Source organism: Balaenoptera physalus, assembly GCF_965194825.1.
Source record: "Balaenoptera physalus genome assembly, chromosome: 16".
NCBI lineage: Eukaryota > Metazoa > Chordata > Mammalia > Artiodactyla > Balaenopteridae > Balaenoptera > Balaenoptera physalus.
The window spans coordinates 16,707,756-16,720,864 of NC_138898.1; the positions used below are offsets into that span (position 1 = coordinate 16,707,756).

Sequence of the window (13,109 nt, forward strand, 5' to 3'; positions counted from 1 at the left end):
AAAGAGGAGATATATGTATACGTATAACTATTCACTTGGCTGTACAGCAGAAACTAACACAACACTGTAAAGCAACTATACTCCAATAAAAATTTTTAAAAATGAACTTCCAAAAATGTTAATTCCTCGACAGACTGTTTTCCTGGCTTCAATTATCAACTCCATGTGAACAACTCAGATCTTGAGACTGGACATCTTTCCCAAGCCTTAGTTAGGTATTTCTAGGTATTTACTGGTTATTACCACTTGCACGAATTGCCATTGTCTCAACTGGTTCTTATGCTCTGAAACAGCTCGCCCTTCAGAATCCCCGTCTTCCAAAAACTCCACCACTGTCCCAGGCAATCAGGCTTAAAATCTTGCCAACCTGACCTCTAACGCCCAGACCAAATCTATTTCAGAATGCCACCTTTCCTACAACAGCATCTTAAATCCAAGCTCTCGTTACTTCCTCTTGGAGTTATACGACACTCCCCCTAAGGGTCTTCCTTCCAAAGTTCTAGCTTTACAGAACCTACCAGCTAAGCTATTCCCATTGCACCATATCCCTTACACACTGGCAGTGGTTCTGCAATCTTCTATCTGGCTTTCAGTCTTTCCCCAAAGCTGGTTCCCAGTGTATCCAGTACATTTACACAATGCACAAATGCTGTGCATTTCCACATCAACTGCTCCATTCAAGCAGGTACAGTCTCTCCCATTGTCCTTGGGACAGATGATCACATTTTGCCCTGCATTATAACCTAAAATGATGATAGAACTGAGTGGTTCAGGAGCTCAGAGGAGAGGGACAAAGTGTGGGTGAAGCCAACAGCCTCCAAATGGTTGTGCCTGTGTGCAGCTGGGAGATGAAGGAGTGAGTGAGCTATGTAAGGAAGATACCTATCAACTATTTTACCTTTCTCATTAGGTACGGTGGGGCAAACAGACAGTGGGTTAAGTTTGTTTTCTATCCTTCTGAGCTAGTCCAAAAGCTGTACAGTATTCATAAGCTTGAGAGTTACTTATGCTTCTGATAAAAGAGACTCAAATCTACAACTGGAGTCGAAAGAAAAGACTTCAATGAGAGACTGATGGATAAGTTTAAAAAGTACAGATTCAAACAGATTTAATTTAAAAAATGGAACATATCTTACAGAAGTTAGAAATGTTATCCCTCTCTGGGCACTACAGAAGATGCACAGACCTTCCACAGCTCATAGAAGAAAGACTGTATAGACAATTTTGATAAAGAATTGAGGGACAATTCAAAAAGAGTTTATAAAGAGAGAATCAGGAGGCAGAAAATGCTTGAAGAGGCTTGGTCCTCAGAAATTGTTCTGGAATGCCATTTCACTTGTATCAACATCATGTTCCTGGATGAGAGAATAAGATATAGAATTTTAGAATTTCAGTTCAAAACCTGAAATGTGAATTCTTTGTTGTTTTGGACTTTGATTAGAGATTCTAAATCATCATTAATTGGGACACATAGGTAATCTCTGGGCTTTAAGGCTAAATCCAGCCCAAGGATTAAGTTTTCACGACCAGGACAGGGCTTTGACCACAGCCCACCACCCACCGTGAGGAGTGGGGAGCAAATACATTTGAAGGTACTGATGCAGACACCACACCAGACTTCTTACCTTGGCCTTAGGGGCCTGACCCTGCCTTGCCACCAAGGTAAGTACTGTTGGGAATCTACCTGGCCCCCATCCCACATTTCAGTGCTGAGCAAGTATACCAATACCTTGCCTCTGAGTTGCTTTCCTGGTACTGATCTCAGAGCACTCTAATTGCCCAGATGTTCCTGTCTCGCTCACTGCACGTAGCTCACACAGACAACAAGGACTGCATTCACTGCCACAGACCTGACATCTAGCACCATGCCGGCACATACGAGGCGTATATTATAGTATGAGTACCCAGAAGAGCCAGACCCCGCCAGTAGTGGCTCAGATCCTAATCAGTCTTTCTGTTCAGCATCTAAAATCCTGTGTGTGTGTGTGTGTGTGTGTGTGTGTATGAAAAATGGACTTTCTCTTTATACTGTTTTATAGTCCTTTCCCCCCACCCCATTTACTCTATCATGAATGTCTTCCTAAGTCCTTAAACATCCTTATAAACATTCTTAATCTTATGGATGCACCCTACATACTTAACTAGTTCCCTACTGATGAAAGTTTTTCTTCTATTAAAACAATGCTTCACTGAGCATCCTGACTGGTAAATCTACACACATTCAGGAATATATATATATATTTTGGCCATGCCACACGGCATGCAGGATCTTAGTTCCCCACCCAGGGATTGAATCTGTGCCCCCTGCAGTGGAAGTGTGGAGTCTTAACCACTGGACCACCAGGGAAATCCCAGGATTATATTATTAAGACAAATTCTAAGCATTAGAATTGCTGGGTCAAAGGTATACATATATATATTTAGGGCTTCTGAACGATATTATAAAAAATATCTCCATAAAAATGGAACCAGCTTATTCTCTCATCAGTAGTATATAAATGAATGCCCATTTACCAACCTTGGTTGGACATTTAATTTTAGAAATCCTGTCCAGGGATAGGCAAGATGAAGGCCAGGCATAATTTTTAAGTTCTTGGTCCTCAGCCCTGGGCAAGAGGATTTCTAACATAAGGTGCTGACCTCACGTCCTGCTGCTCCATCCTTAGTTCAGTTATCTCCAGCCACACAGGCATTACTGCTGTCCCTCAAACAAGCCAGGCAGAGCCCAGCCTTAGGGACTCTGCACAGGTCTTCTCTCTGCCTGGGATACTTGTCCCCCAGCTATCTCCATGGCCAACTCCCTCAACACCTTCAAGTCTTTGCTCCCATATCAGCTTTGTAGTGTGGCCTATCCTGACCACCCTATTTAATATCACCACATTCAGCACACTGATCCCTCTGACCCTGCTCTACTTTTTAATAGCGCTTATCATCTCCTAGCATCCTATGCGATTTACTTATATATTACGTTTATTGTTTACTGTCTCCTCCAGCTAGATATACATCCCATAAGTGCACGGAACATCGTCTGTTTTGTTCACCTAGTAGATAGTGAAATGCCTGCAGAATGAATGAATGAATGGCATGGAACATGAGAAGTCCAGTTTACGGATGATATCACCACTGGAAGGACTCCCACTTGAGTGGGCCTCTGGGTTCTGTACCTGGTTCAATTTCTTGAATTCCACCACTTGGAAGAAGATGTGCTCGAGGATATGTTTGGCATCTTGCTGGTCCTTTGGTAGTTTATTGATGACGCCAAGGATGTCACCACACTTCCTGATGTAGAATTCCAGGTCTTCTTCAGTACCTGAGCACAGTTGGGGCAGTCAGATTCACCCTTGACTCTGCCCTTCCCCAAGTACAGACTCACTGTGGTTTGGGTATCCCTTTCGGGTTCCGACATCTCTCAAGATCACTCACCTCTCCCTTGGGTAATGTGACCAAAGGACTTAAACAGTGACAAACTGTAGAGATCTCTGATGTGCTGTTTTTGTAACTTAGGACAAAAGTGTGACACTCCTGATTAGAATAAAGCCAGCCAGTTTCTGGCTCGCTACTACCACATCTGGCATTCCTACATTACACAGAACAGGAGCAACCAGCGGGGAATCAAATTACCATTCTCTGATTGCCGCAAGGATCATTCTGTGAAGGACATGTGGGTATTTTATTTTATTTATATTATTTATTAAAAAAAATTTTTTTGGCCGCACCGTGCAGCTTGCAGGATCTCAGTTCCCTGACCAGGGATCGAACCCGCGCCCCCAGCAGTGGAAGCCTGAAGTCTTAACCACTGTATTGCCAGGGAAGTCCCAGGGGTATTTTAAATAGCATTTATTATAGCAATATTATAGGAAAGGAAATAAAAGAAAGAAAAAATCATCCATAATTCTCTGTGTAACCATCCCCAGCCCTGTATCAAGGATGGACAGCCATTACTGCCCTACTTACACTATTATTTCTTTTCTTCCCCTCTGATTTGCATTTTTAAAGTTATGATAGAAATGATCTCTCACTCTAGCTCTACCCCCACCAATACTTCCTAGGGTAATTACTGCCATGTATGCCTACACGTCTACATATGTGTAAAAAAACGGGATCAAACTATAACAGTTCTGTAAGTTGCCGTCATCATTTAACGACGTAACATGGACATTCCATGTCAAAGCTTATGCTCCACATCTTTCTTTGAACAGATGTATAATATTCCACTTTGTCTCATTTTTTTTAAACCAATTCTCCTACTGATGGACTATTAGACTGTTGTCTATTTTTTGAATGCTACAATTAATATCTCTATATCTTTTCTGTTATGCATTTCTACTAGGATTTCTGCAGGATAAACCGCTAGAAACAGAAACGCAGGGTCAAAGGGTCTGATCCTTCACAGGTCTATTATTCCCACTGGACTAATTACTAGGTCTTGCTAATTTCGGATTGCCTAGCGCCTACCACAATGCCTGGCATGGAACAGAGATGCAGTACAGGTATCTGACATTGAACTATTTTCATTTTTGCACGTTCCTTTCTGGTCTTCGAGCACATACAGATGTTCACATAGTTGGGATCCTACTCTAAGTACAGTTTTATATCTTGCTTTCTTCATTTAGGAATCTCAGTGTCACCCCCTGGCCTTTGTAACCCTCTTTTATAATGACTACATACTGTTCCACTGATTGAATGTGGTGCAATTTACTACCATTTCCCTGTGAGTGAACACTAAGGCTATTCCCAATTGTATTTTATTTTTTAATAAGTAACGTCGTAGTCATCTGTGTACCTTCATTTATCTCCCTAGGTTAGATTCCCAGGAGTGGGGTCACTGCCTCAATTTTATGTCTCTGAGTCCATGTGTGCAGGCCCACCTGCTGTGCTGGAGGAAGGGCATGTCAGGCGGGGCACGGGGCCGAGAGTCAGGAGCACCACTCACCCTGCAGCTGTGTGGCCCGGAGCCTCATTTCCTCACCCACGGGTCAGGGTGGGCACACTTGACTCTCTCTAGAATCCCTTCCAATCTGAAGTCTCTGTAATTCTCTTGGCCCTGACTGAATTTTTTTATTCAACGGCTCCTGTGACCAATGGCCTAGATTTACTAAGAGGCAGCCAGAGTCAGAATTCATCCTGGGGTCACCCAACAGGTCAGAACTAAAGACACACAGGAATTAAAGCTGAGACCCTGGCCTCTGCTTGGCACCATGCTCTAGCTCACTGAGCTAACTGACCCCTAGGGAAACAAGCCACATCATTCACATGAAATAAACAAAAATTGTGCTTTTATACTTCCATTCATATTCTGTTCTCCCTAAGCAAACTCTAAGCTTTCTTTCACGGCAAATCTCAGAAATTCACAATTTAATAAAACTCACAAAAGAAAACAAACAAGAATTTGACCACACTCACACTTATTGGTGATCTGAGCAAGCCGGGCCTTCTCAGAGGAGAACGTCTCATCTAAGTCAAACAGCTCCAGCGGAGGGGGTGATAATTCCCTGAAACTAGGAGGGAAAACCTAAAAGGCAATAAGGTCTTTCATGAAAGAGCACATCCAAAGCCATAACTGATGGTAAGGAGACGTAAGGAAAATGAGATGGTGAACCGCCCAGCGCCCATCACCTCCTTCCGCCCTAACCCATGAGACCACAGCAAGCAAGACGGCGGCCCAGTGCAAGCAACCCAGCAGAACCAGCTCCAAGCACACCGCCAAACTCGCCAAGCTGATGTACCAGCGCCCATTAACTCATGCAAGGACACACAGCTTGGGACTTATCCGGCTTATTTGCATTTTGTGCAAATTTGTGTTGAACATTTGATTGCATGAGTCGTTTCTCATCTGATGATGAGTTCTTCAGGGACAGAAATTGGGGAAACAGATGTAGATTAATGTAGGAAGTGCTGAACTTATAGCCAGAATTCGCAGGTATGAAGCAGTGGTGTGCTGATAAATGTTGAGCTATCACTCAAAACAAGAGGCCTGATCTGTAGCATTTGTCATTTCCTGTTTTGTAAACACTTCCACTGTGGCCGATTTTCAGGTTACCAATGTGAAGCCAACTGGCTCATAACATTCCAGAATGTGGTGGGATAAGACAATTTTGAAGGCAAGTGGAGCTCACGCTGGACTGGAATGTTGAAAAGTAACCTATAGACACATGACTGTCCCCTGGGCTCTTAGAACTGTGCTGTGAATCTGAGTGCCTGTTGCCTGGAGAGCTCAAAGCTTTCTAGCACAAAGCTCTTCCTCCTTTTCAGCCAGGAATTCTCATACAAGCCCTTCAACCCCACAAGATAGGAAATGTTTAACAGCCAGAGAGGCCCACACCCTTGATTCCTCAGTTGGGAACTACACCAAATGGAAGTCCCTGTAGAATACTAACAGGTTTGCTCTCTATGCATGTTTCGAGCCAGAGAAACATGACCCCATGAGGAGGCCAGCTCCACACGAGGCCAGCAACAGCGGGGCTCTGCGGCAGGATGCCCCCCACACACCCACTCACCGCTGGCTGAAGGGCTGGCAGCGGCGTCTCAAACTGAGGTTGGATGAGCTGGAGCGGTTCATGTTTCACGTTTAGCTGCTCGTGAGCCCTGTGTTAAGAAGAAGATAAACAAGCAGGAATCAAGATGAGACACTGATGCAGAGCACGTCTAATTGATCGCACGGTGCTCGTCTCCAGCGATCAGGAGGCTCAGCACTTTGGCAAAAAAAATAAAAATCACACAAAATGTATTGTTACATGTAATGTAACGATCCTTTCAGGAATCTTCTCTACTGCAACAGACAGTGTGACTTTATTGAGAACTGAAAGGGAAAGTTCATTCAAGTTTCCTATCGGGCTTCTCCTAAATAGGCTTTTAATTTTTACCCACTGGACACCGTGAATCTTGTAACTCACTGTGTCTCCTTATTTGTTTTCACCATCAAGAGACAGGAGTCAAATCTGAAGTCTGCTTCTGGCGACTGAACAGATCCACAGGATATGCACTTCTGTGTGCTCATTCACTCCACAAACAGCTACTGAACACCTACTGTGTACCAGGCAGTTTTATCTGCCAGGAGTACAGCAGCAGGGGCAAAAAGAGACCAAGGCAGGCCCTCATGGGACTGACATTCTAGCGGAAGAGAGACACACAATAAACAAAAGCCAAGATGCCAGGGATTAATAAGCATTAGGAAGAAAAGCCAATCAGGAGAGAGGGACAGAGACAGGGAAGGGGCAGGGAGTGGGGCTTTGCCAGAGCAGTCCTGCGTGAGGGGAGGGGCAGGTCAGGCAGTCTCCCTCAGAGGCGTCCCAGGCAGAGGCCAGAGCAAGGAGAAGGGGGAAAGGGGAGAGAGACATTTTCACGGAACAGCAGGGCAGCCAGAGCAGCTGTGGTGGAGCGAGAACGGCACGAAGGAGTTAATGGAGTCAAGGGCTGACCTTCCCCCACGGTAGTTTTTTTATTGCGGCTTCCCCTTTGCCTCCGTTCTCCCAAACCTTAATTTGACCTTTTGCATCGGGGTATAGATTGTACAAGCTCTGTGACCTCCTCTGGGAATGAGGCAAATTAAAATATACTCACTCACCCAACTTAAATTGTGTGCTCATTTGTGGCCTTTCAAAATTCATCTAAGCAAGCAAATGCCAAGGGGTGTGGACAAAGTTCATGCCCGTTTCTCTGTAGGAGTGCTTTCAGAAAGGAGACAGGTCTATGACCGCAGAAAGACGGCTAGCTGAGCTTATGCCGTCACCACCTCCACTAGTCCCAGATGCTTGGGGAGAGTCTTTCCTAGCAATGAGCAGATGATCCCCACGGAGAGAAGAGAAATAACTTTCCTTGAGCATCTACCACATGCCACGTGCTGTGCCTGACCCTGTGCAAGGCACTTATTTAATGTAATCCTCAAAACAGCCCTGGAAAGTGGGTGTAATCTCTGAAGAGGAAACAGAGGTATAGAGTTGAAGTAGCTCCCCAAGGTCATGTGCTTAGGAAGCAACAAAGGCAAGATCAGAACTCAGACCTGGCTAATCCCTGCCAACCAGAAGCCCCGCGACTCAGTCTACCCAGATGGCAGAATTAGAGGCAGTTCTAAGCTAAAGGTCCTAGTACCCACACACAAAGAACCCTGCTGCCAAGTCCTAGCCTTGGTCATTCTAGCCATGATATTCTGTTTTCTGTCCCTAGATAGAGCTGACTGTGCTGAAGCCCTGTGTAAGTAATAAAATGAATTCCATTAAGTCTTCCCTTTCTCCACTCGGCTCACCACCTGCCCAGATCTTCCTCCTACTAGTGGCCAACATGTACTTGATGGGGGTGGGGAATGGGTGGAGAAGCTAATCTTAAAAGCAAGCAAAACCTAATTCAGAAAGATGATCAATATGGGAAAAGGGGAAGAATAAATGCCATTGCTATACACAAATCTGTGAAATGGGGCTGTTCTATATTCCAGAATACTCTGGCCTGACCTTTGGTGGTGCATTTTCACCGCCCATGTCTCACTCTCCATCCCACCATGAACTCTGAGGGCAGGGACACCACACTGTTTGTCTCTACCTCACACCCCACAGGCATCAACAAAGACGGGCTGGACAAATGAAGTCACTTCAGAGCAATACCCTACAGCTGACATACATATTTAATGACGAATGCAATTTTTACTCAAAAAAGAGAAACTGCCTTCAAAAGTTGTTACATGTGAATAAAAATACCTCAGAGCTCCACACAGAAACTGTAAACCAGTAACTCCTGCCCTTTGCTGTGGTATGAAAGACAAATACAATCAAAAGAGCCGTCCAAGCCTCTGAAACATCCACCACCTGACTCTGCCGACACTAAAATAGCAGACAGTTCCACGCAATCTCTCATTCAACACTGAAGAATGGTCGTGATGGCCTGGTCCACCTGCATCGGGGGAGAAGCGAGTCAAAACGGCAGCAGCCGGTTAAACTGGAAGCAGCCAGTGGAGCGGCCTGATGGAACTTCTGTTATTCTAAGAAAAGCCCTGAGTTAGAAGGAGAGCGTCGGAGCTCAAAACCAAGCAAATGAAGAGCCAAATGTGCAGCCAGGATTTACAACCTGGCTGTCACCTGCAGGCTGCAGGTGCTGAGGGGGTGACAGAGATGCCCTGGCGGCTCTGGGGATGTCAGTGTTGCTCTCTTTTTTTAGAGACTCTCTAACTTCCTACAGTAATAAATCTCCAGATAATTTCTTCCCAGGTTCAGGGTTAAGACTGGCTGGATTCAAATTCAGGTGCCACCGAAAACTAGCCGTGTGACCTTAAGCAACTCCCTTATCTTCTCTGTGCCTCAGTGTCCTCATATGTAAAACAGGGAGAATAACTGTATTATGATTATTACATGATAAAGCAACGTACATAAAAAAATTAACATGGTGCTTGTTAGGAGGCAAGGCTAAATGCAGTTCAAATGGCAACTAGGAATGAACTTCCCTGCCTGGACATACCCTGCCTTTGCTCAGAAAGCAACCTCCCTGCAGAATGTTCTCTCCCAACACCCCAAACCATCTCCTGAAATCCTCTCACCCCTTAAAGTGCACCACCCATCAGAGGGCCAAGCAGACACAAGTCACCCAGAAATGTTTTCTGAAATCCTCAATGCCTGGCTAAAACGGCCCCTTCTCTTTCTTAAAGCCTTCCCTGCTCACCCGTCAGAATCGAATTCTCTTTCCTCATTATGCCACGGCCTCCAGTTTTACATTTCACATTTAGCACTAGATTAACCTTGCATCACAGCTTTTGTCTGTCTCCTCCATAAAACCATACACTTTAGGTACGGTGCTCAGCACAGCCAGAGCTCTATGAGTGCTTGATGACCTTGAACATAAGTACAGGGCCAGGACGTTAGACAATCATCTGTACTGTGCCTTCAGCCTTTGGTTTATCCAGGTGTAGATCCTGTACCAGGCCAGAGATGCTCAAAAATGTTAGTCCCTGCCCGTTGTTAGGGATGCAGAACAACACCAACAAAGCCGGCATGAAACAGAGTCAAGGACTGGCCTGAAAGACACTCAGGCCTGGCTCGAGATCCCTGCTCCCACCGTGGGAGAATCCTTTCCCTCTCTAAACCTCAGTTTCCTCAGCTGGAAGTGAGGCAGGTAACTCAGAGGACCACTGAAGGTATTAAATGAAGGCACAGTGCGGAGTGCTCACAGGGTGACTGCCCACCTTGGTTTACTGAGGGGGGTCTCTGGGACGTGGGACTCTCTGTGCTCAGACCAGGAATGTCCTGGGCAAACCGGAACAAGTTGGTTTCTCTAAATGTCCAAGACAGAGCCTGGAGCACAGCAGGAGCTGACAACTGCTGGCAGTTTCCTCTGTAGCAAGCCCCGCCCCAAACTCCCAGCTATCTCGGCCAACCTCATCACAGGTCTAGGTCTGAGAACACGTTTTGCACACCGCACTTGCCATGCCCCTAACTCCCGCCCCCAGGCTAGTGTTTTCAAACCGAACACCCAGTGGAGTGCAGAGCAGCTGAGAGAGCCGAGGTACTGACTTGATGACCTTGGGGAGGGAAGTGGTATCCAGCTGGTAAACGGACAGGTCGAAGAGGGTGGTGAAGTCCCGAGGGTTCTCATCGCCCTCCTGGAGACACACTCGCAGCCGCTCGGACAGGGTGGCCGTGTCGGGCAGCATCATGTAGTCGGAAATCTGAAAGCCACAAGAGGGTTCCTTTCAGCAGAGCAGGGGCAAGAATCTACTCTGTCTGGTCTCCAGCGCCTCAGGTCTAAATCTGCAACATTTCTACTCTCTTGCTAAGACATCTCACTGTTCATGATCACTGACAACTAAACCTTAAATAAGCCACTCTTGGTGGAAAGAAGGACAAAGGTCACCTGGGTAATCCCCAACGCTGACAAAACCCAGCTCTGCAATGATTCATGCTGGTCCGCACACAGCTGAATATGGCTGGAGAAACGCACAACCCTGCTGACTGGTCTCCTTTTCATTACACACTCATCTTGAGTGCTCAGCCATCAATTAAATTCTCAAGTTCATTCCCTTTTCCCATTCTCATAGGCAACACTTTCCTTCTGTCACTTCAACCATCTAATATGATTTTCTACCTCTTAATTTTAGCTGATGACCTTATTTTCTACACCAGTGAGAAAACCGACACAATCATAAAAGAAAGTCCACAAGCTCCCATTTCAACATCTATCCTCTCTCCACCCACTAGCATCTGGGCCATACACTCTGCTTTCTCTCCTGTCCTGTGTACGAACCACCTGTGACCCCAGCACAGGCAACCCCTCCTTGGACACTAGACCCCAGCCCTTCTCACCTAGCCGAGGACATGCCTGCAGCACTGCTGAGAACCCTTAATGATGACATGTGCTGTCTGTTGGTAACAGAAAAAGACCGGGAAAACCTAAATGACCATCAATAGGAGACTGGTTAAATACACCACAGTACAAATAATGGAAAATTCAGTTTTCAAAAAACAAAACAAAAAACAATCAAAAGAAAGCTCTTTATGAATAAGTATGGAAAAACCTCCAAGACATACTGGTAATTATAAAAAGCAAGGTGCTAGACAGCAGTATATACAAAGCGTACATAGCACCATTTGGGTAAAACAAGGGGGAAGGAGAGCATACACACATGCATACTTGCTTATCTCTATATAAAGTATCTCTGGAAGAACATACAAGAAACTGCTAAGACTGGTGTCACTGGGGAGGGGAACCAGGTGGCTGGGCAAAGACAGAAGGAAGACTGTTCATTGTGTATGCTTTTGAATTCCAAACTATGTGAAGGCATTACCTAGTCGAGCAATAAATTTAAGTTTAAATAAATGCATGCTGGCAAACAGGAGTTTGTGTATTCCTAATTTCCCTTTGAACTGCATTTAGCCTTGACTTCTAACAAGGCCAACTTGGTGATAGTTTTAAAAACTGGTCTCTGAAGTCACCCACAACATACTGTTCCACATTCTCCAGAGCCAGCACTTGGGGAAACGTGCCTGAGCGTGATGGAAATGAGACATCAAGACAAACAGGCTCACTTTTCTCTATATCCCAAGCGTCGAAAACTCCCCCAATTCTCAAACTTTTTTTTTAGACAAGAAACAAGGGAGAAGCATCAACAGATAAATGCCCTTCCTAGCACTATTTGGCTGTTGTAGAGGCTTCAACCCTCTAATAGGACAGGGATGAAGGTGAGAGCAGTAACAAGGGCGCTGACTATGGCAGAACATACACCCGGGTCACGGCACAGAGATAAGTATGGGCCCAGCAATCCCAAAGGCCCTGTGGTTGATTCTTAGCTCCACACAGAAGCCTGCTACAAAATCCTAGTTCAGACAAATAGCAAGGCCTTAGATGTCCAGACAGAAACATAAAAAGAGTGCTCCCCAGGGAGATCAGCTCGGTGCTTTGTGACCACCTAGAGGGGTGGGATAAGGAGGGTGGGAGGGAGACGCAAGAGGGACCTGCTACCCATCGCCAAGAAATCATTTTCCTGACATTTCAGAGTTTAAGAAACACAGAACTAAAGGAAGAACGAGTAGACTTTGAATTAGGAGACCTGGGTTTGAGTCCCAGCTCTGTAATTGCTTGCTCTTTGGGCATACTACAATCCTGCAGAATTTCAGTTTCCTCATCTGTAAAATGAGAATAAGACCATCTACCTCCCAGGGCTGTGGTGAGGTTTAAACAAGATGATTTATGTGGAAGCATGTGATATACAGTGCTTGGTAGATAATAAATACAAGAGTTTTTTAAAAGTCTTGACAGATATATAGCCCTTTTTACAGCCTTTAGTTTAACAAGTAAATTTACATCTATTCATTTAGGCCTCACAATTATCCTGTGAGACAAAGAACACAGGTATTAGTGTCCCCAAGACTAATGAGAAAACTAAGATGAAAAAGGTCAGAAGTAACCTGCTTAAGGTCCCAGGGCTCATGGCGGAGCGGGACCTAGAATGTAGTTACTGGTTCCTAGTCCAGTGCTGGTCTCACCACTCTGCTTTGTCTGATAAGTATTATCATAATGCCCTTAGGATTGTTATTCCTAAAGGCAACAAAATGAGAGTTTAAAACTTAAATTCTGATGATCTTTGTTTCTTCATGAAAAAATTATTTTTATATCCTTCATATTTTTGAAAGAAG

At 45.0% G+C, this 13,109-nt stretch overlaps 1 protein-coding gene across 5 annotated transcripts in view; it reads right to left on the minus strand.

Annotated features, from left to right (window-relative positions):
* Nucleotides 1-1,082: 1,082 nt before the first annotated feature.
* Nucleotides 1,083-13,109, minus strand: part of IFT52 (intraflagellar transport 52) — a 28,611-nt gene continuing 16,584 nt past the window's right edge. For all 5 annotated transcript variants that reach the window (XM_082430277.1, XM_082430280.1, XM_082430281.1 and 2 more), the window contains 5 exons: nucleotides 10,491-10,645; nucleotides 6,498-6,585; nucleotides 5,404-5,512; nucleotides 3,165-3,310; nucleotides 1,083-1,355 (listed from right to left, as the gene is read on the minus strand). In XM_082430277.1, the coding sequence (XP_082286403.1) occupies nucleotides 1,308-1,355; nucleotides 3,165-3,310; nucleotides 5,404-5,512; nucleotides 6,498-6,585; nucleotides 10,491-10,645 (546 nt within the window). In that variant the 3' untranslated portion in view covers nucleotides 1,083-1,307. The remainder of the gene's footprint in view (nucleotides 1,356-3,164; nucleotides 3,311-5,403; nucleotides 5,513-6,497; nucleotides 6,586-10,490; nucleotides 10,646-13,109) is intronic.